The 22,887-nt window shown below is 39.7% G+C and overlaps 1 protein-coding gene across 3 annotated transcripts in view; it reads right to left on the minus strand.

Annotated features, from left to right (window-relative positions):
• The window catches only part of LOC122646548 (DNA-directed RNA polymerase 3, chloroplastic-like), a 42,898-nt gene that overhangs the window by 11,045 nt on the left and 8,966 nt on the right, over positions 1–22,887 (minus strand). For 2 of the 3 annotated variants that reach the window (XR_006330645.1, XM_043840117.1), the window contains exons 9-10: positions 9,219–9,635; positions 7,415–7,465 (exon numbers count right to left, since the gene is read on the minus strand). Coding sequence is in view for 2 of the 3 variants with exons in the window: in XM_043840117.1 (XP_043696052.1) it covers positions 7,415–7,465; positions 9,219–9,635 (468 nt within the window). In the remaining variant the exon portion in view is untranslated. The remainder of the gene's footprint in view (positions 1–7,414; positions 7,466–9,218; positions 9,636–22,887) is intronic. The other variant, XM_043840118.1, reaches the window with a different exon arrangement.

The following is a 22,887-nucleotide window of genomic DNA, read 5'->3' on the forward strand; positions in this document are numbered from 1 at the left end:
TTGCTTATGCAATGTTGAAATCCTGAGATAGGATAGGTGAGAGGCCTAGGGTGAGATTCTAATTCCATTCCCTCATCCCCTTCCATCGGTTCTTGATTCCAAACCCTAGTTTCAGTCAAATCGAGTTCAAGTGTGCTACAAGCTTCTGGGATTTCTTTCCACTGGTTGTCACATCGATTTCTTGAAGATTACTACATCAAGATCATTGCTGCCAGGGTACATCTCCATCAACCGAATCAGCAGGAGCAATCCAAATATCGGCAGCTCGATCTCAGTTTCTCTTGTTCTGATCGGTTTCTTCTATTGGGGAGTTCAACTTAATTCTTCAAGAGATTATTCAACTTCAATTGCAGCTTCAACAGGTCACCGATTTGAAGTATTTTATTATTTACTTCTCTTGTTTACTTGTGGTTACCAATTTGAGATCTCATCATTCTCTTCCAACCAATTTGAGATCCCATTGTTCTGTGTCTAGTTCACTAGAGGTTTTCTATTTGATCCTGCCTGGGATTAGACCTATTTTGGTTCTAGTCCTACATTATTTTGGTATCAGAGCTATGGAGGAAAGTTCCAATCAAGCTCCTAATGCTATTCTACAAGCTGTTCAGCGATTATCTGAGAAGATAAATTCCATGGATAGGGAGCTCAAATAATTGAGAGAGATATCAACTCGAGGGTAGCAATCCACTATGAATAATGTTCCTCAACCATCTCTATGCTAGGCACAAAGAAATATTCCAACAGTCACTCAGGATGACTTTGAAGATGATGAAGAATATGATGGCTACCAACAACATCGAGATGACAAGCATAAGGTGCATTTGGATCTCAAGGAATATAATGGGAAGCACGATCCCATTGCTTTCCATGGCTGGTTGAATGCTGTCGATGATTATCTCAAATGGTTTCAATTATCTGAGGATCGAAAGATGCAACTAGCCAATACCAAACTCACTAGAAGAGCCTAAGATTGGTGGCAGACATATGAAGGAAGAATGACTCGCCGTCACATGGAACCAACCACACAGAGGCTATGAAAGATATTCATAATGAAAAGTATCAGCCTCCCTCATACCATGTATGTCTCCATGATCAACTCAACACTATTCGACAAGGTATGTTGAAAGTTGAAGAATATATAGATAAATTCAATGATTTGCTTTCTCGTACTGTTGTTGATGAAGAAGATGAGGAACTCATATCCCATTTCAAATTGGGATTGAGGGTTGATATTAGAGACAAGATGGGTGTGGTCGAGATATACAATTTAAACAACTGTTTTGAGAAGGCTATGGATGCTGAAGATTTAACTCAAGGCTGCCCCACGAAGATTCACTCCACAATCAGGTGATGGTCATTGTGCAAAATTCTGCCCACAAAGAGGAAACTCAGTGATTACAGTCATTGAATCCAATCCGAAGATGCTGGTGTGTGAACCACAGGTAGGTGATGAATGGGCTGTTAATGCTGCCCTTGAAGGAGAAGAGTGTTAAGACACTCTGGATGATAACAATGACATCTATGACGTTAATGATCCAGCAATTTCTGTCGTCAATGAAGAGTCAGTACTTGATGTTTCGAATGTCAAGGCTTACATTTTGAAGCAAGTAAAGAACTTGGCACTACAGTTGATGTGGTAGAAAAAACAATTGAGGAGACTGTGAGCGACAAAGAAGACCTTAAAGAGTTAGAGTTTGAAGCAAAGAAGGTTGAAGACACAACTGTAGAAGACCCTATAGACATGACTGTTGATTTCGAAGTTGAGCACATAAAGTTTGTCATGCCAACAGATTTCTTTGAAGAAAAAGTTCCATGCCTTGAAGACTACATCCGTAACATCTGTGAGCGGGAGTACTAGGGGTGTCAACCGGTCGGGCTCGGTCGGGTTCGGTCGGGCCTAGCCGGGCCTCACCAATTGTGCAGGCTGCACCATGTCCGACCATTTAAGTATTCGGTCCGGGCCATGTCGGGCTCGATCGGGGTTCGGTCGGTGTCGGTCTTTAATCGGGTACTAAAATCGGGCTTTAATCGGGTCTTAACGGGTTGTGGGCCTGTTTAACTCTTCATCGGGCCTTACCGGTTCTTAATCGGGCCTTTGCTGGAATTAAATTCCTACTTCAAAAAATAAGCGAAAAGAAATGGGTTTCACCAAAACACATTTAAGACCCAAATCCAAACCCAATTTTTCAAACCATAATCTTTTCCGAACTTATGTTTATTAGTTTCTACCAATAAAAAGGAAGAACTTATGTTTATTAGTTTTTATTTTGATTTGTTTCTTTTTGTAATTATAATTAACTCAAATTTATGAAGTGCTTATGCTTATCACTCAATCATCATTGACTGATCTTGGGTTCGCTCGCTATTTGTTTTCTCTTTGGAGCAAGAACACTGACCCTTTTTGTATATGTCGATTCGATTCTATGAAATGAGAAGCTTAATGGAGAAGAATATAAACATTTTTCTGAGTTAAGGAAACCCATCAATTGAATTGCCCATTTAATTTGGGCTTAATGAGCTAATCATTTTAAGGAGTTAAATAAGAAAGAGAGAGGGTTATCGGTGGGCAAAATGGATTAATGGAGGGTGGTTTGCTTAAAGGGTCGGGCTAGGTCAGTGTCGAGTCGGGCGGGCTAGGTCGGGCTTGAAAACGGTCGGTCCGGTCGGGCACCCGATGGGCTAGGACCCCACACTGGGACCGCCCTATTATTTAAGCCCGACACGTTTAAGAATTGGTCCGGTCCGGGTCGGGCTTTAACCGGGCGCTCAGCTGCCGGGCGGCTGGAATTGACACCCCTAGATGTTATGGTTTGAAGACAGATGTTCACCATACAAAGTTGATTCCTCCATTTTGCAAAATGCGAGGTCCAATTTTTTTCAATCAGGGGAGAATTAATGCAGATAAGTCACCTAAAGGGCTTATTTATTTGAAAATAAGCTTTGGGTTGGGTTATGTAGGTGTTGGGCTTTTGATCCCATGGATTTACTTTGTAATTGGCCAATTTAATGAGCCTAAAATATGGGTAGAAAGTACGAAAACGGGATTTACTTCATTAGTTTAGTTAGAGTCTTGTTTTGAGTTTATTTCCTTTATTATTTCACTTTCCTAGTCAATTTAGGTTAGCTTATTAGTTAAGGATAGGGTTAGGCCTTTTCTTTTAGTGTCCAAGTCTATTTTTAAGTCTTCTATATATGTTTGTAAAGGAGGCCAATATTGTACACGAATTTGAATAATAGAAAAGTTTGCTTATGCAATGGTGAAATCCTGAGATAGGATAAGTGAGAGGCCTAGGATGAGATGCCAATTCCATTCCCCCGTCCCCTTCTATCGGTTCCAACCTAGTTTCAGTCAAATCAAGTTCAAGAGTGCTACAAGCTTCTGGGATTTTTTTCAATTGGTTGTCACATCGATTTCTTGAAGACTACTTGATGCAGATTCATCATCAAATAGGGCTCGTTTCATTGGGAATAAGTGTAGGGTTGGGATATATATATATGTTGGGCCTTTGTTCCCAAGGGTTTTTTATGTATTAGGCCACTTTAGTGGGCCTGAAATAGGGGTATATAGGTTGCATTCGGGATTAGCCCAATTCTTAGTTTTTATTTTGTGTTTTTAATTGAACCGGTTTAAATTGGTTGCATCCAATTGGTTCAATTGGTCTAATTTAAGTGAAGTGATCCTATTGGCTAAGAGGTTCTTATATCCTATTGGCTACTAGGGAATCTTCTTTATTTTAAGTAGTTAAGTTGTTTTAAGTCATTAGGACTCTATTTTGAGTCTATTTGAGTTTTCTAGTCAGTTTAAGTTGCCTAATAGGTTAGGGATAAGGTTAGGCCATTCCTTTTTAGTGTCTAAGTCTATTTTTGAGTCTTCTATATAAGTTTGTAAGGGAGGCCAGCATTGTACACGAATTTGATTAATGAAAAAGCTTTTGTTTGCTGCCATAGCGCCGCTCTCCTTCTGTTGAGTGAACCTTGTGAGTAATATCAAGGCTACCTTGTGGGTAATATCAAGGTGAAGGGATTGGTGGACTCCGATCGACTCCTTGCATCTTGTAGATCGGAGGTCCTTCTTCTAGTTCTTCAAAGCTGCTACCATTGAAGATTTAATCTTTCAAGTAAGTAGTTTATTAATTCAGCATTTAACCTTCTTCTTCTAATCCTCTAACCTAAGCTCCATCTACTCCTATTATCACCCCTTCCATTAATCCATAGATCCATTAGAACCCTAAAACCCTAAATCCAATTTTGCCCTAAATTGCAGAATTTTGTAACTCATCCAAACCCTAACTTCTTTATACCAAAATAACCCCCTGGACCTGCCCATTAATATCCTATAAACCTCTTTCCTAAAATCTGCCCCTAACCCTAGATCTTACAAACAGTCCATTTTCATAAGGCATCCTACCCAAAACCCTAAAATTCAATTCTGCCCATAATTACAGAATTTCAAAACTCATCCAAATCCTAACCTTTTTATACCATATTGACCCCCTAAACCTGCCCATTAATACCCTATAAACCCCTTTCCTAATATCCAACCCAAACCCTAGGAATTGACCTAAATCCTAGTGCTGTCCATTCGAACCAGCAGCCCCTTTTGTTATTTGATCCTGTTGTTTGGTTCCTAGTAGGTCTCCTACCTATCTAGGACTACATTACTACTACATCAAGATCATTGCTGCCAGGGTACATCTCCGTCAACTGAATCAGCAGGAGCAATTCAAACATCAATCTAGGAGAATCTAGGGTTTTCTCAAAACCCTAATTGCTGCTCGACCTCAGTTTCTCTTGTTCTGATCGGTTTCTTCTATTGGGGAGTTGAACTTAATTCTTCAAGAGATTATTCAACTTCAATTGCAACTTCAACAGGTCACTGATTTGAAGGATTATATTATTTACTTCTGTTGTTTACTTGTGGTTACCAATTTGCGATCTCATCATTCTCTTCCAACCAATTTGAGATCCCATTGTTCTCAAACTCGTTCAGTGGAGGTTTTCTATTTGATCCTGCCTGGGATTAGACCTATTCTGGTTCTAGTCCTACATTACTTCAGGTTGGGAACTATGCCCCAGCATTTCAGGTAAATTGCAGCCCAGACAAAGGAGCTTTTTCAATCCAAACAGCTACTGGTTTATCGCAAAACCAGTGTTTGTATCACAAGGTTGAAGAAGAGGGTCTCCTTCAAATTAATATTCTAACCCTATTTCTGTAATTATGCCAAAGCCCCACATTTTCAAAATATTATTTTAAGTTATACCTACTCTTGTTTGAATTCCAGAAAAGGCCTCTTCCCTTTGATTTAATTATCTTTGAGTCCTTTATTCCGTTACTGTTACTTACCAAAAGGAGATACTGAACTTCCATTTATTTATATTATTTCCACTCCCACCATTACTTGAGGTATTTATCGTTTTTGTGGGCCCATAGAGATCCCAAAGCAGAGTTTTGTGACCCAGGACTGCATTAATTGGTATCAGAACCAAAATTCTTGTAGTCTTCTATCGTTTTTGTGGGCCCATAGAGATCCCAAAGCAGAGTTTTGTAACCCAGGACTGCATTAATTGGTATCAGAACCAAAATTCTTGTAGTCTTCTAACCATGACAGGACCCTCTCACATCACAAACCCTGAGCTCTACAAGCTGTACAAGGGATTACAGGAAAACCAGCAGGGTATTGAAACAGAACTTTTACTCATCTAATATATTGGCCTATATTGATAAATGACGAAATTTTTAAAAAGCATTTTTGCAGAAAACAATAGAAAATCTTAGGCCAATAAATAGAAAAAACCTATTTACATTCCCTAGCTACTTTACTTTTACATTATTATTTTTCCTACATCATCGGTACTCTCTCTACAACATGGCAAGACAAGCAAATACATGCAAAAAGGCAATAGTCTCCCAAAGAAGTCAGAATCCTCACTAATGGTACTCAGGTCTTGAGCTCGAAGCCTCTTCCGAAGAAGCTTGTTGTCTGCCGACAATCATGCAACTTCACTCTCCCGAAAACCTACTCGGGCAGAGACATATTGGGATGAGGCTCTCCCCCTCTCCAACTCTTCCACCTCCCTCTTCAACTCCTCATTCTCAATCCTTAACAGGGGCATCTCCTCACTCATCTCCTGTACCCAAGTTCATGATAGAGACCTTGGCTGAGCAGGAACAAACTCACAAGAACTTCGCTATTCTTGCCTTCCTGAGGAGAGTTGATAGGTGAGATGATGCAGGGGAGTCTTCACCAATTCCATTGTTTCGAACTCTATGGATTATGGATATGCCTCCAAGACAGCAATCCGAGCCAGTTATTTCCCAGGATGTCACATGACGGTTTTCAGATAAGGTTCATCAAGGTTGAGGTTCCAGAGTTCGACAGCAAGAAGGGACCCAAGGATTTTCTTGATTACTTAACTAAAATCGAGAGGATTTTTGCCTACAAGTCCTTTCCAAATAACAAGAAATGCAGGCTTATCCTTGCTAAATTCACTGGGTACGCATGTTCGAATTGGGATGATGTGTTATGGTCAAGACTTATCAGGCGACTTGGACCAGTCACAATATGGAAGGCTATGAAGCAAATATTGAACGAGAAATTTGTTCCTCCTAAGTCCTAACTATGAATAGGTGCCCTTCTACAAGATGGTCAACTTTCATCAAGGCAGTAAAGGTGTGCCTACCTACAATATGGAGTTTCACAAGTTCTCTTCTAGATGGAGGCTTCTGAAAATGGATCAGCAATGGGTATTGAGGTATATTAGTGGGCTGAATACAAAGATCCGGTTAGAGCTTCCTAACAGGAATTTCAGGTTAATCGGGGTTCAGACGCAGGATTTTTTTAAATCGTTATGACTACTGGTTTATTGCAAAAACTCACTTATTTATTGCAAGGTTGACGAAGAGCGTATCCTTCCAGTTAATATCCTAACCCTATTTGTTAATTACACTAAAGCCACTCATTTTCAAACTACTCTTTCAAGTTTTCCCTAGTCATATTTGAATTCCTAAAAAAGCCTCTTCCTTTGATTTAATAATCTTTGAGTTTTTTATTCTGTTACTTACCAAAAGGAAATTCTGAACTTCCATTTATTTACGGTATTGCCTCTCAACCACTACTTGAGATATTAATTGTTTTTATGGGCCTATAGCAATCCCAAAGCAGGGTTTTGTGACCCAGGATTGCATTAGATACAGTTCAAATGCTGAAAATGTCAATGAGCTCAGCCTTGTACTTTCTATCCATAATATGCATAAGAATAGATGAACACTAAAATGGCATCACTGCCTCCAATGGTAATAATAATAATAAGTGATTTAAGAACCACTTCTCCACCCCCACGCTCCCAAAAAAAATAAAAAAAACTTAAAAAAAAAACGATAAGAAAACAAAAGAGGAGTAACCATTAAACTTACACTATCTCTTCCAAGAGCTGCATAGTGCTGCAAACCATTACATGAACCATCCTATGACAGAACAAGCCAGTCAATATAATCCAGCAATCCGCTCCAGCAAAGATTACATATAAGATGAAAAGTAGAAATCTCAAATTCTAAAAGGACAAGAGCAGGCTAGCATAAAGCAGAAGATACGTGTGCATGAAGCATAACCAATTAAAAAAATAATATCCAGATGGGTCATTGGAAAAAATTCTATGAAATGATACCTAATTAATGACAAAATGAAATACAAAGAAAAGTTTCAGTATATAGCATCAAATGTCAAGAGACCCACAAGCACAGTTTAGCAACTGTTTAGTGGCATACATGATGCACATGAAGGGGATTCGAGAAGCATTCAATGACTGTCACGGTTAAGAAAGACCAAACTTGACTGTTAAGGCCTAAGAACCAATCCATCTTATATTTCTGGACATTCAGGGATGTGTACTATACAACAGAAAAATAAAAATCTAGTGATCATTTAACTATATCGACTTTGTCCTACAAGCCCCAGTAGGTCGGACTACTGTAAGTAACACTTAAAGAGGCAAAATATAAGTATGAAAATTTTTGTTTTTGATACAGTTCGTAGAGACAATTGTAATCCACCATATATAAGCTAAAATAATTTCCCTTTTGTGAATATATTTTTTCCATAAATAAAGCAAAAAAATTATTTGGTTGAGAGAAACAGAGAAAGCGTACATACTCAGTAGTCTGTACAACAAGAGATAAAAATGCAAACGATTACACAATTTCAGCTCAAACCATGAGTGAAGAAAACATGAACGGCGCACCAATGTAGTAAAATCTCAATTAGCCATTAGTAGTTGATTGACAAATCATTTCCTATACATACCGACTCAAACTGTCGATGGTTGAACTGAGCTTCTCACCATCATGTCAACAGGTACCAAATCATTGACCAACTACGTAATATTTTCAAAAAAATTCTTAGTGATAGGGATAGCATTGTGACGATAGATCATCGATCTCAAGATTGTCAAATGTTTGCATATTTTTTTCTTACAAGAAGCTGAACCAGTCCATTGCATTGGAAACTACTTGATGACCTGAACCTGCGCTGGAAACAATCACATGATATCCAAGGAATCCTTCTACCTGGATTGGTGTAACTTTTTGTAGTTATATGTCATTATAATTTCTGACTTGCCCAAAATCAAAGTTATCTCTGCTTTATTATTTATGGCAAATTGCAAATTCCTTCACTCATGCTTTCTTTAACACCATCAAACAAAAATTTACTATTTGTCCAGTCAATTAAGATTTGACTTTTCATCGAAAAATAAATATTAACATTATGATATGTAGGTTAGTTTGGATTTAGGTTCAAAATGACTTTAGAAAGTTCCAATAGAAGTTTATTTACATTGGAAGATTAAAGGGAGGTCGGATTTTGAAGTTCTGACTGTTTTAACTAGAGTTTTGAGTAGGAACCTCATTTACTCAAAGGTTGAACTAGTGATCTACTAAAAGAACCAAAGCTACAGTGAAATGGATGGTTTTTCTCGACTTCAAAGAGACGGAATGGGAACGTTTGAATATTCTATATGTCTATCACAGTGAGGATAAGGGATAAAAAAAAGTTATGATAAGTACCAAAACTAGTTAACAAGGGAATAATGAAACTCAACCCCCAACCCCCCCCCCTCCCCCTACCACACACACAAAAAGGAAGAATGAAAGCCTCCTCTGGTGACTTTCCCTATAATAGGCCTTTTCTGGGAGATTCTACAACCTCTGATGAATCACTCACTTGATGAATAGGCAGGTGGGAGATGACAGTATGTGGTGACCAGCTTTTCAAGGCCTCTGTTAGATTAATACAGGCAGCTAAGCACTGGAAAGGGTCTTCAGCATTTAGCCACCAGCGATTTCCATCAACAGGTTTCTCTGCCGAATCAAAGATATCATCCAAATGATTCTCCACAAACGCTACACGTCCATCATAAGAAAGCTTTTCAATGCCGCCACCATATAGATTTCCCAAATGTATCTTCAGCCAGTGCAACCCAGATTTCCCCAGTGGCCGTCCTTCTGCAAACTCAAGAACTCCACGACAGAGATCAGAATTTAGATGATTCAAATGTGAATGCATGGGATATGCACGACCTCGAAAGTCTAGATTATGAGGATAATAAAATTCATCTTCGTCTTTCATTTTCCGAGCCACCTGTTTCAATATGAACCTTTTCAGAAAAATTGCTGGTAGAAAAGAAAAATCAAAACGAATATGGTAAATCACATCACTTTAAAATTTTAATGATGAGCTTTTAGTTGATGCTCAATGAAGACTGAGATACCGGTGTTTTTCATAAAAAAAAATTCTGTATTAGCAGTCTTTTCCTCCTGCTGATGGCATTGCCGAAGGTGGGAGGGAAATTCTTGGCTAGTCTGTAGTTGTGTCTGGATCTGTCCAGTTTAATCGTTATACTCTATCTTTTATCTCTTTTTTAATTCAAATGATCCTTTTAGCGAAAAACATCACTTCAAAACTAAATTGGGATCTACGAAAGGCAACTCCTGATTAGGCCTATTAAGGTCATTTGATTTATCATTTGCCTACGAAAACAAGAAGTTGGTCAATTGATTAACTTTAATAAGGCCTGACCTACTGGTACAGGAGCAACCAAACCTGGCCGTGGGTAATTGCTAGGTTTAGTATCTTCTTCTTTATTTGGGTTATCTTCTCACAGGCCTCCTACATGAGTTGATGGGCTATCTTTTAGTTTGGGCTTTTATTTCATCTTTTTTTTTTTTTTTTTGGATAAGTCAGTTTTGGGATTCATTAGTTTAGTAGGTCTACTACCATGGGCTGTATGGTGGACTTAACTAGGATTTAAAAGCCTGGAGTTTATTTTTAATTTGAATAAAGGCAAATCCTTCCAGCCCTAGGGGTAGAAAGAGTGCTATTTGTTCTCTGATTTGATTATGATACATTAGTGGAAACCAAATACAGATAGGAAACCGATACAAGTGTCTTTAGTCCAGGGGTCTATATTTATGGATGTAAACAATTTTCTTCCTCAGATGGAATGGTATTCCTACACATTTAAGGCAAATGATTTCCTTATGCTTGTCGTTTGAAGAAAACCCTAGAGCTCCAAAAAAAGGCACCAACTCACTAGTTCAGTTTTTTCTTGTGCAATTTCTGCATTCTCTTCAACGAGTCCTATATTATTCCTGATCTGATGATTCTGTTATGCCACTTAATATGCTACAAACAGTTGGGCTTTGTTTCTGTTACAGTTCTGAGGTTATTTCTCCAATTCAGTTCTGAAACTGTAGAATCAGAGACTATTCTTGATTACAGAACCTTTAGGCTATAGCTCTGATGTTCAACTCATATAATGATGCATATCAAATCGATGGAAGATTATTTGGTGGTGGGTTTCAAATATGTTAGCAATGGTGTCGCAAGAATGGAAAAAAAAAAAAAAAAGAACAGTCGTTGGGGGAAGAGAAAGAGAAGAGAGGAGTTTGTGGGGAGGGAAGAGGAGAGAGAACCCCAAATCGAGGAGGAAGAGAGGGGGGACAGAGAACCAATTGCTTTCAAATAACTAATTCAATCCATTATCAAATCGCTGGTGGCTGGAATAATCTTACATATATTTATAGAATAAAACCTTATCTAAAAAAAAATATAAATAAAATAAATGAAGAGATAAACTAGAAAATCTACCCTTGCATAGGCTTTTTGGAGAATCCTTAACAACACTTGAGGAAATAATAAAAGAAAATAAACAATAAAGGAAACTCTCTATCTTGTGCCAACTATGGTTGGATATCTTTAAAAGACCCAATGACTGAAATAAGTAACTAGTAAAATATCCAACTTTGAATGGACTAATCCTATATACAACTGAATATTAAATAAAGAAAGAGAATAAAGTCCTAAATCTATGCATGATTAGATTGGATAAGGCTGGTTCATTGAACATGGTCACCCAATCAATTGAATTATATTTTGAAGCACAAAAGTTCAATTCTGGACCAAACCAAACCAGTCCCGCATTATACATAAGAAAGGTAAGCTTATTTGCTCTAGGATATACGCCTCACTATGCTGAATCATAAGAAAGGTAAGCTTATTTGCCCCAAGGTACTAAAACTCGGGTCTCGGTACCAACTCAGCCCTTGGAAAAACCGAGTCGAGTCGAGATCTCGGCCGAGTTGGTGCATTTTTTTTTTCCGACTATAAGCCTCAACTTGGTATTCAGCCTATTTCAGGCCATTTAAACACAATGGCACTATCAGATTTTGCAAAAACAAAGTCCAAATATGAGTTTCAATTCGGACCATAGGTTGGTAGGCGATGATGTACTAAAATACCCTACTCTACACATAATTTTGTAATAGAAAGCAAGCAAAACATTCAATTTAGCTAAACAACTTAAATAAGAATCAGAAATGTTAAAGTGATACATCAAACTATTTAACGGTGTTACAACTATCATCACATAAAATGACTTTGAATCAAGTATTCATTCCCCGCTAGTGTCACATAGTCTTCCCATGACATAGTGTTGCTGTAATGTTGCATATAGTGCTCTACAGCAAGCATATAAGAGTTCTGTCGAGTTAGGTAAGTACATACATAGTAGATGGGTCATTTCCATGGGTTAACCCGAGATCCGAGATCTCGCCGAGTTATATCGAGTTCTATCGAGTTAGGTAAGTAAATACATAGTAGAAGGGTCATTTCCATGGGTCAACCCGAGATCTCGGCGAGATATTGCACTTTTATGTACCGTATGCCATCTCGTCTCAGTTTCTCAGAAAACCGAGACGAGAACCGAGATCTCGCCGAGTTGAGACGAGTTTTAGAACTATGATTTGCCCTAGGATAAGGTTGTGGAGCTTAAAAGGAGATACTTTGGAATCATTTACTGATAAAGTGGTCAAACAAAGAAAGTGGGATTTTGAGGGAGACACTAATACAATGTGGAATGAGATGACTACTTGTATTAAGAAGGTTACTAAAGATGATCTAGGAGAATCGGAAGGAAAACGTCACTCCTCTAGGGAGACTTAGTGGTGGGATGATGAGGTTCAAGCAGCCATTAAGACTAAGAAAGGTAGTTTTGAGACATGGCAAAGGACTAAGGATGAAGAGGATCTACAAAGGTATAAATTTACCAGAAATGAAGCTAAGAAGTTTGTGGGAAAAACAAGGTTAAAGAAATATGAAGATCTTTATAACAATATAAGCAGAAAGGAAGGGGAAAAAGCTATCTACAAGATAGCTAAAATGAGGGAAAGAAAGAACAGATATCTTGACCATGTTAGATGTATTAAAAGTGAGGATGATAAAGTACTATTAAGGGATGAGGACATTAAGGAGAGGTAGAAAGAGTACATTTGCAGTCTACTAAATAAAAACACTTCCAGTGATGTAGCCAGAGAGACCAAGGGAACCAATAGCAAACAAACAAGAACAAGACCACAACAGGTAATTGGCCCCATTTAATTTAATAGGACTGGCTGGAAACGGAACAAAATCACGTTGCGACGTGTCGTCGGGGCTAGAGGAAGCCGATGTGATCTCAGAATTGTCAGGCATGGTGTTTGGTCAAAGAGAAATTCTCAATAACAGAGAAAAAAAATCTTAGAAAAAATTACTGCATAGGCAGAAAAAAAAAGGCCCTTAGAGGGAGTCAACTCACCACCAAGGGGTGGAAAAATAGGGCGGCAAAGCTGGAGAAGACTCGCGAGCAGGAGGAAAGGAGAGGGGTCGTGGGAGGTTGGCAGAAGGGTTGGAGGGGGTTGGCGGTAGTGTAGGGGACTGGCAGAGGGCTGGTGGAAGTGGTGGTTGCTGGCAGAAGGTGAGTGGTGGTGCTACTAGGGCAAGATCACGACAGGAAGAAAGAGAGAAAGAAAAGAAAAAAAGGAAAGAAGATTAGGTCCCATATTCTCGGATTATTTTTGTCTATGATACCATGTTGAAATCCGTGAATACTGGCTTGAGTCTGAGTGACTATAGCCATGCTTTATTTATAATAGACTAAGGAACATTCTAGAATAGGTACAAGGACATTATTACCCCTAGGACAATATTACCCCTGAACCCATATTACAACATCCTCCTTGGTAAGTAAGCCTGAATCAATCAGTGTGTTAGGAGAGTACTCTGGAGTATCAGCCTCAATCATCACAGAATATGCTCTAGCTCCCCCTCTACGGCCACCACACACACCAGTAGATCGACCATGTGTACCCCAGGAGGACGACAATGAAGTGCGCAACATCTCTCTCAATTGTGCCCAGATCCCCCCACAACGGTTGCATTTGAGTCTATCTGTGTCATCTCCACGGGGTAGTCCTTGGCCTCTGCCACTACCATGCCAATCTCTTTGGAAACTAGAAGAAAGAGCATATTTCTCAAGAGGAGGAGCAGGTTCCATGGCTACCCTCCGAGTCTCCTCACTCTGTAAATAACTGCACACCTCATCTAGGAATGGAAGAGGAGACCTGCCCAAAATTTGGATACGGATGGGCTCATATTCTTGGTTCAAGCCACCAAGAAGAACAAGAACACGCTCCTTCTCAAGAGTCCAGTGAACTTTGACTTCATCTTCTGGGTTAGATAATTGAAGATCCCTCTAATGATCATACTCTTCCCAAAAACCAATCATAGTATTATAAAATTCAGATATAGTGCGATTCCCTTGCTTCATGGTAAGGATCTTCTGGAGAAGTTGATACACCTTAATCGAATCACCAACACGGTCAAAGGTATTAGAAACACTATCCCAGATATCTTTGGCAGTTTCCTTCCTCATAAATCTCCGCCCAATCTCAGGCTTCATAGAGAATATCAGCCAAGTCATAACAGTAGAATTCTCAATTTCCCATTGTGGATATGTGGGGTCAGTTGGGGTGGGAGCTTTGATGGTGCCATTAATATACCTAAGCTTCCCTTTGCTCCTTAGGGATAGCTTCACAGAATGTGCCCAATCCAAATAGTTGGTATTGTCCAACTTCACAATGAAAATCTGGGTATTTCGGTTGTCAAACCCCATCTGAGTAGGAGTAGTAGCACTCGAGACAACCTCTGTAGTGTCACTGCCGAGAGACATGATGAAAAAAATCCTCACAAAGTAGAGATAACAACCAAAGGCAAATGGGGAGTCACTGCTCAACCCAAAGAAGGCTATCAAACATTGGTACCCACAGTCCAACAAGCAAACAAGGAAAATACTTCAACAAAAACCAACTCCAAAAATGTTTCAAGGTACAATGATCTCATCCAGCAACATGAAGAGCCCAAACAACACAAATCATCCAAACCAAACGACAAGAACCAGCACAGACTATAACAGAGTCTGGAGGTACCTTAAAATCCAAGAGGAAGATGAGTTGTGGAGCAACAACTCTTAAGGATATGAACCGAGACCATGGGGGATTCAAGTAGACCCTAAGGCAATTCAAATGAGCTAGAACTAGGCTCCAAAGACAACCGGATGAAGGAGATAAAGAGAAGTTACCAAGCAGCTAACGGTAACTTGCTGCTCAACTAGGTTGAGCTCCAAACCTTTATTTCTTCAAATTAACTCCTCCTTTTGTGGCTTATGGTCTTCATTCATGCCTCTTGTAAGAAATATTCAAGCATTTCACATACTAGCTCCTTCCTTGGAACCCCTTTGTAACCTAGGGTTCCAAAGAGAGGATAGAAACAGAACAAGAACGTGAATCAACACTCAAACCAACAAAGTAAGCTCTGATACCAAGTTGGAAGTTAAAGACAGCAAGGGAACAAGGGAAGGATGAAGGTAGGAGGTTGAAGAAGAAGAAGAAGAGAAAATGGCGCAATGTTGTGTGTTGGAGTATTGTCTCCACCACACCTATATTACTTCACTAATGAGATAGAACAAATTACATACACCTCCCTAGGGAGGTAAAAGATAAAAAAAAGAAAAGAAAATTACAATATAAGGAAACTAGTAAATTAACTAGTTCCTAAAGTACCCTTACAACATATAAACTCTAACACCGGGAACAGACCTACAATGACCTTAGGAGAAGTGGTGAGGAAAGACATGCATAGCCTAGGCCTTGTATCAATATGCCCTCGACAGGGCAAGGATCCATGTACCCAACCCCATTTAGTAGGGATAAGGCTGAGTTGTTGTTATTGATTTAAAAGAAAAATCTTTATCTTCAACTTTTTCAACTACAGTTCAAATATATAATTCTGTACTCTTCAATTAGGTTTGTCATAGTCCCACCATATATCCCCCAACCTGCCTTGCATCTTCGAGGTCTTGGAAACACATCCCAAGTCCTCCAAAGAATTTGAATGATTTGACCATTACTTCCATACCTTTTCCCTTAAACCAGGAGGAGGATAAAAAGACGAGATGATGCAGAATTGGCACATCAATTGGATTTCAAACCAGGTCCATACCTGGCCCCCATTTGGGATTATCTATTTCCAATTTCCCAGCCTATATTCTGCCCAAGGATAGGTATGGGCCAGCCTTAATTGGGGGAAGAATATAGCTATCGGTTTGCTGATTTCAAGGAGATATTTCCATAATCGAGTGCTGCCCAGTTGCAATTTAATTCTGTCCAAGGATTAGCTATCTAGCTTACCTATTTGGGAGGACATCGATCAACAGTTAAGGAGGAGATAATGATCAGATTTTGTGGGTCCCACAGCCAGCTAGTTTGGAGATAATTGACAAATCTTGTGGGCCCCATGGTCAGCTATTGTTAAAAACCAATGCTATTGCGTGGAAGGCTGTTAGATAGATTAGTCTTTGTTCCTAATTAGGATATTATTCAGTTATTGGATGCAATTAGAGTTAGGGATAATTTAGGATTATTTCCTTTAATGCAGTAAAGACTAAAGAGATATCTACTTAGATTTGGTGGGTCCATGTAATGTAGTCCTGGATTCGAATAATCAAATTAGGAACCAAGCCAGGATCTTTTCATCAAAGGATAGTTCAGATTAGGGAAAATCTTGATAACAGAAAATCAGATGGTTAGAATGATCCCAAATTCCATATGAATTTACCAAATAGGGACTGGAACAATTGCTGAAAAGCTGAAATTGATCCAATGGTTAGGTCAGCTAATATAGGAGAATCCTAGTACAAATAGGAAAAGGGCAAAACAGTAATTTAACCAGGAAATTCAGAGATCAGAAATTAGGGTTATGTTCAGTAATCGAATATAAATTTAGTCTATAAGAATCAGAAATAACAGATCAGCAGAATAGGTGTATTAATTGTGACCACAGAAGAACAATATACCAATATTAGAATAATTAGTTCTACGCGATAGGGGTATACTTGTCCTTTTTTATGTTTATGTTTATTCTCCCTTAGCTGATTCTTATTTAGGTATTCCAAGTCTGAATTGGCAAGGGTAGTTTTCCTATTCCTAGCAGGCTTTCCTATTCCTAGTAGGATTATTGTAACTCTTTGAATATATAAAAAAAGGGGCATGGTGATCCATATTGATCACTCAAGCATTCAGTTCTACAGGGCTTCTAACATGGTATCAGAGCAAAATCTGATCTACGAAGGAGTTCTCAAAGTTCTTTTCTTTTTTTTCTTCCCCCCCTCCCACGGTTTCTGGTTTCTCCCTTCTCCACCACTCTCGGCTCCTCTCTTTCACTCAGGGCAGCACCTATGAGGTGATCTAATGGAGATTTAGATGCTGCCCTCAACTTCACCTCATTGAAGACTGAAGATTACAGGTGTGACCTACTGCCGGCAGATTCCCTCCACCATTGGAGATCGTGTTCTTCCCCCAAAAGCTGAAGATCGATTTCTGTTTTTCCCTGGAGATTGGTTCCTGCTATTCCTGGTACACACCCCTTCTTGTTTGAAGACTGCAGCATTGGATCAAGTCAAAGACAGATTCAGCTCTGCGATTTCTCTCCAAACAGTTTTTTGGACCAATTTGCTAAAATTAGGGCTTCTTATTGGCTCATCAGAATCAGCTCATATTTTGAGGACTTGTTCTCTACTACAAGAGGGAACCTCGACCACAGTTTCAGACTAGTCTGACGGCTGGAATTTCTGGAAATTCAAAACCCAGTTCTCTGCTCGATTCTGACAACTGACCTGCTAGGGTTTTTTATTTACTCATCAGAAGTTGCTGATTTTTTGAGGACTTATTCCATACTACCTGCAGAGAATTCGATCCAAGTTTGAGCCTATTCTGACGGTTCAATTTGTGGGAATTTCAAAACCCGTGTCTTCTACATTTTCGACATCATGTCTGATCTTACTTCAGCTGACTCAGATGGATCTGCTCGTTCAGAGTACCTTCCTTTTGCTTCTCCCACTAAACTAGATGGGACTAATTATTTGATGTGGTCAAGGTCTACATATCTTACTATTGCTGGTCGTGGCTGTACAGGACACCTTACAGGCAGCCTTCCCAAACCTGTTGAAGAAGGACCTGCCCTGACTCGGTGGTTATCTAATGACTCTATGGTAATGTCCTATCTTATACATTCTATGCATTCTTCCATTGCACTCGGTTATCTTCTCCTTGACACTGCTGCCCAGATATGGAAGGCCGCAAAGGATACCTATTCCGAGGTTGGGAATGATGCTCAGGTATATGAGTTAAGAAAAAAAATTCATGACACTAAACAAAATGAGTTGACTATCTCTCAATACTATGCTGAACTTCGCAAGTGCTGGCAAGAACTTGATCATTACTCTGATTATCAGCCCACTACTGCCAATGACATTGCTGCGTACAAGAAGCATGTCGATAAAATTAGGGTTTTTGATTTTTGGCTGGCCTTAATGTTGAATACGATCCAATTAGGGTTCAAATTCTCAGCAAGGATCCCTTTCCTACACTGGAACAGTCCTATGCATTGTTTCATATTGAAGATCGACGACGTGCAGCTATGCTTAATACTACACCTCTAGATCGATCAGCTCTACACACTGAGACTGGTTCTACTCCTCCTACTGCTGGAAATTCTAAGTCTGAAAAGGCAGCAGTCAAATGTGATCGTTGCGGTAAGTTGTGGCACACTAAGGCCACATGTTGGAAGATACATGGAAACCAGCCGACTTTGAAGCTAAGCGTGCTGCCCAGAAATTGAAAAACAAAGCTAATCATACTAAGGTTGTCACTACTACTCCTCCTACTGACATTGGACTATCCAAGGATGAACTTTAGGCTTTCTATCGTATGTTACAGGTTTCCGCTACTTTTACTACATCGACTCTTGCCAATCCTTCCAACCCTCCAGGTTCAAATTTAGCCCACTCAGGTATTTCTTTTGCTGGTCATTGTGCATCAGTAGTCTCTTCTCCCTAGATCAAACTCCGGTGCCACTGATCATATGACTGGATCCTCCAGCCTATTTCATCGTTATTCTCCTACTTCTGATAAAGATAAAGTCCGAGTAGCTGATGGTTCTTTCTCTTCTGTCTCTGGGAAAGGATCTATCAGTTGCTCTCCTTCTCTAAATTTATCATCTGTTTTACATATCCTTAAATTTACCACTAATCTTCTTTCCATCAATAGTCTTACCCGTGATTTAAATTGCAAAGTAATTTTTTTCCCTTCACATTGTGTTTTTCAGGATCTGGCAACGGGGGCGACGATTAGATGTGGTAAGATGCATGGTGGATTGTACCTGCTTGATAATGGGAGTCTTACTTCACCACCACCACTTCCTTCTCCTCTTCATCAAAGCTCATTAGTCTCTTCTGAACTTCAACAATGGCATAAAAGACTAGGTCATCCCCCTTTAGGCACATTGTCATTTTTATTTCCAGCTTTAGTTAAAGAGTGTAATAAGGACGAATTTTTTTGTGAGGCCTGTGTTTTGGCCAAACAACATCATTCCACTTATTCTATTTCTAATAAAATAAATTCTTCTCCTTTTAATCTTGTTCATTCTGATGTTTGGGGACCTAGCCGAAAACCTTCCCTCAAAGGCCATCGTTGGTTTGTTTCTTTTATTGATTGTTATTCTAGGAGTACATGGGTTTATTTAATGCATAACAAAAGTGATGTCTTCTCCTGTTTTCAAAATTTTCATAAGATTGTTCAGACCCAATACAATGCCACTCTCAAGATATTGCGGAGTGATAATGGTAAAGAATATATGGATGGTCGGTTCCAACACTATCTTGCTGCCCATGGAATCCTCCATCAGACCAGTTGTGTGGATACCCCAGCCCAAAATGGTGTGGCTAAAAGTAAAAACCGCCACCTCCTTGAGGTGTCTCGGGCTATTATGTCTGCCCATTATGTTCCTTCCCAATATTGGGGAGATGCTGTCCTTACTGCAGCCTATCTCATTAATAGGCTGCCTACCCGAGTCCTTGACTCACAAACCCCTGCTACTTTATTACAGAGATATTCCTCCTTTGTCGTTCCACCTAAGGTTCTTGGTTGTCTGTTATGCTAGGGATACCAGATCCCCAGGCAAACTTGAATCCCGTGGCGTCCATTGTATTTTCTTGGGATATTCTCTATCCCAAAAGGGTTATAAATGTTACCACCACCCCACCCGTCGTACCTTGGTCAGTATGGATGTTATCTTTCATGAAGCTCTCTCCTATTATCCATCTACACCTCTTCAGGGGGAGACTTTCAGGGAAGATATGTTGGTTGAGCTTCCTGAACAGAACTAATCGAATATTGACCCCACCCTTCTTGAGCCTTCTGCTTCTCCCCTCCCTCCTACTGAAGACAGAGAGGATTTTCCCCAGGGGGAGAACTTAGATGATGCTAAAAATCCAATTGCTGAAAATCCCCTTCAGGGGGAGTCGACTCCAGTCCAACAAACCATTAGGAAATTTCAGAAGAAAATTAATGCTTCTAATCTCAAAACCTACCACAGAGGACATTCCAAAAACACGCAAATACCATCCACTGCAACACTAGTACCTATTGCTCATCGCAAAGGTATTCGGGCTTGTACTCGGCATCCTATTTCTCATGTAGTCTCTTATGATTCCCTTTCTCCATCCTTCCGTACGTTTGTCTCTTCTCTTTCTTCTGTTCGTATTCCTCAAAATTGGCAGGAAGCTTTTACAGATGGAAAGTAGAAGGCAGCAATGATGGAAGGAATGAAAGCCTTACAAAAGAATGATACATGGGAGCTTGTGGTTCTTCCTCCAGGAAAAAAACCAGTTGGATGTAAGTGGGTGTTTGTGGTGAAACAGAAGGTAGATGGCACTGTGGATCGATACAAAGCACGATTGGTGGCAAAGGGATTTACTCAGACTTATGGGATCGACTATCAGGAGACCTTTGCACCAGTTGCAAAGCTGAACACTGTCAGAGTACTACTATCTTGTGCAGTAAATCTGGGATGGGAATTGCAGCAGTTAGATGTGAAGAATGCCTTCCTCCAAAGAGAGCTTGAGGAGGAAGTGTATATGGATATTCCACTGGGTTTCTCATGTGATAAAACCAGCGGCAAAGTGTGTAAATTGAAGCGTGCTTTATACAGGCTGAAGCAGTCACCCCGTGCATGGTTTGGACAGTTTCACAAGGCTATGGTTTCTGTGGGTTATAAGCAGAGTAATGCTGATCATACCTTGTTTATAAAAAGGAATGGTGAAAAAATAACCATTCTCATAGTCTATGTGGATGACATTGTGGTCACCGGGAATGATAATAATGAGATCAGCAAATTGAAGGCTTTCCTTGGCCAAGAATTTAAAATAAAAGATTTGGGAAACCTTAAGTACTTTCTAGGGATAGAAGTTGCTCGATCTTCTAAGGGCATCGTTCTTTCTCAAAGAAAGTACATCCTAGATTTGCTGACCGAGACTGGAATGCTAGGGTGTCATCCTTCTGATACACCTATGGAAGCTACTACACGGCTTAAAGAAAAGAAGCATATACTGATGTTGATTGGACAAGTATACCCCTATCGGGTAGAACTAATTATTCTAACACTCCCTCTCAAGTTGGAGCATAAATATCAAACATGCCCAACTTGACAAGAATAGGATGAAAAACTTTTCACTTAATCCTTTAGTGAACACATCAGCTAGTTGGTCAGCAAACTGCACAAAAGGAACACAGATCAACCCTTCTTCCAACTTCTCTTTGATAAAGTGCCTATCAACCTCCACATGCTTTGTACGATCATGCTGGACAGGATTGTGAGCAATACTAATGGCAGCCTTGTTGTCACAATACAACATCATGGGAAGATGGACAGGAACACCAAGATCTTGCAATAAGCCTTTGAGCCATAGCAATTCACAAATACCCTGTGCCATAGCATGAAATTCTGCCTCGGCACTAGACCTTGCCACTACGTTTTGCTTTTTACTACGCTGTGTAACAAGGTTTCCACCAACAAACGAGCAATAGCCAGAGATGGACTTCCTATCAGAGGATCCAGCCCAATCAGCATCAGTATATGCTTCGATACAAAGATAGGAAGTCCATCTCCATTCTTCTGTCTCCGAATGGCCATCTTTGTATCGAAGCATATACTGATGTTGATTGGGCTGGATCCTCTGATAGGAAGTCCATCTCTGGCTATTGCTCGTTTGTTGGTGGAAACCTTGTTACACAGCGTAGTAAAAAGCAAAACGTAGTAGCAAGGTCTAGTGCCGAGGCACAATTTCATGTTATTGCACAGGGTATTTGTGAATTGCTATGGCTCAAAGGCTTATTGCAAGATCTTGGTGTTCCTATCCATCTTCCCATGATGTTGTATTGTGACAACAAGGCTGCCATTAGTATTGCTTACAATTCTGTTCAGCATGATCGTACAAAGCATGTGGAGGTTCATAGGCACTTTATCAAAGAGAAGTTGGAAGAAGGGTTGATCTGTGTTCCTTTTGTGCAGTCTGCTGACCAACTAGCCGATGTGTTCACTAAAGGATTAAGTGGAAAAGTTTTTCATCCTATTCTTGTCAAGTTGGGCATGTTTGATATTTATGCTCCAACTTGAGGGGGAGTATCAGAATAATTAGTTCTACCCGAAAGGGGTATACTTGTCCTTTTTTATGTTTATTCTCCCTTAGCTGATTCTTATTTAGGTATTCCTAGTCTGAATTGGCAAGGGTAGTTTTCCTATTCCTAGTAGGATTATTGTAACTCTTTGAACATAAATAAAGGGGCTTGGTGATCCATATTGATCACTCAAGCATTCAGTTCTACAGGGCTTCTAACAAACAATAAGGGCAGAATCGAAAATTCACAACAGGAACAGATCTGCATGTCAAAATTGCACCAAACTGAAATTGAGTTCATGAATGAGGTTCAAGAACATTAGGTCAAAACTTGAGATGATTCTAACGGTTCGATTTGGCTGGGTAGAATTCTCGCGAAAATCACCTTGCATGTGACCTTCTAGAAGGGAAGAGGAATAATTGCAGAATTTCAGTTTCAGACTTGTTGATGATAAATCTGGGATATTCAGAACTTGAACGTAACAGCAATGGAGAAAACAAATAAAC

The sequence above is a fragment of the Telopea speciosissima genome, chromosome 11, assembly GCF_018873765.1.
Source record: "Telopea speciosissima isolate NSW1024214 ecotype Mountain lineage chromosome 11, Tspe_v1, whole genome shotgun sequence".
NCBI lineage: Eukaryota > Viridiplantae > Streptophyta > Magnoliopsida > Proteales > Proteaceae > Telopea > Telopea speciosissima.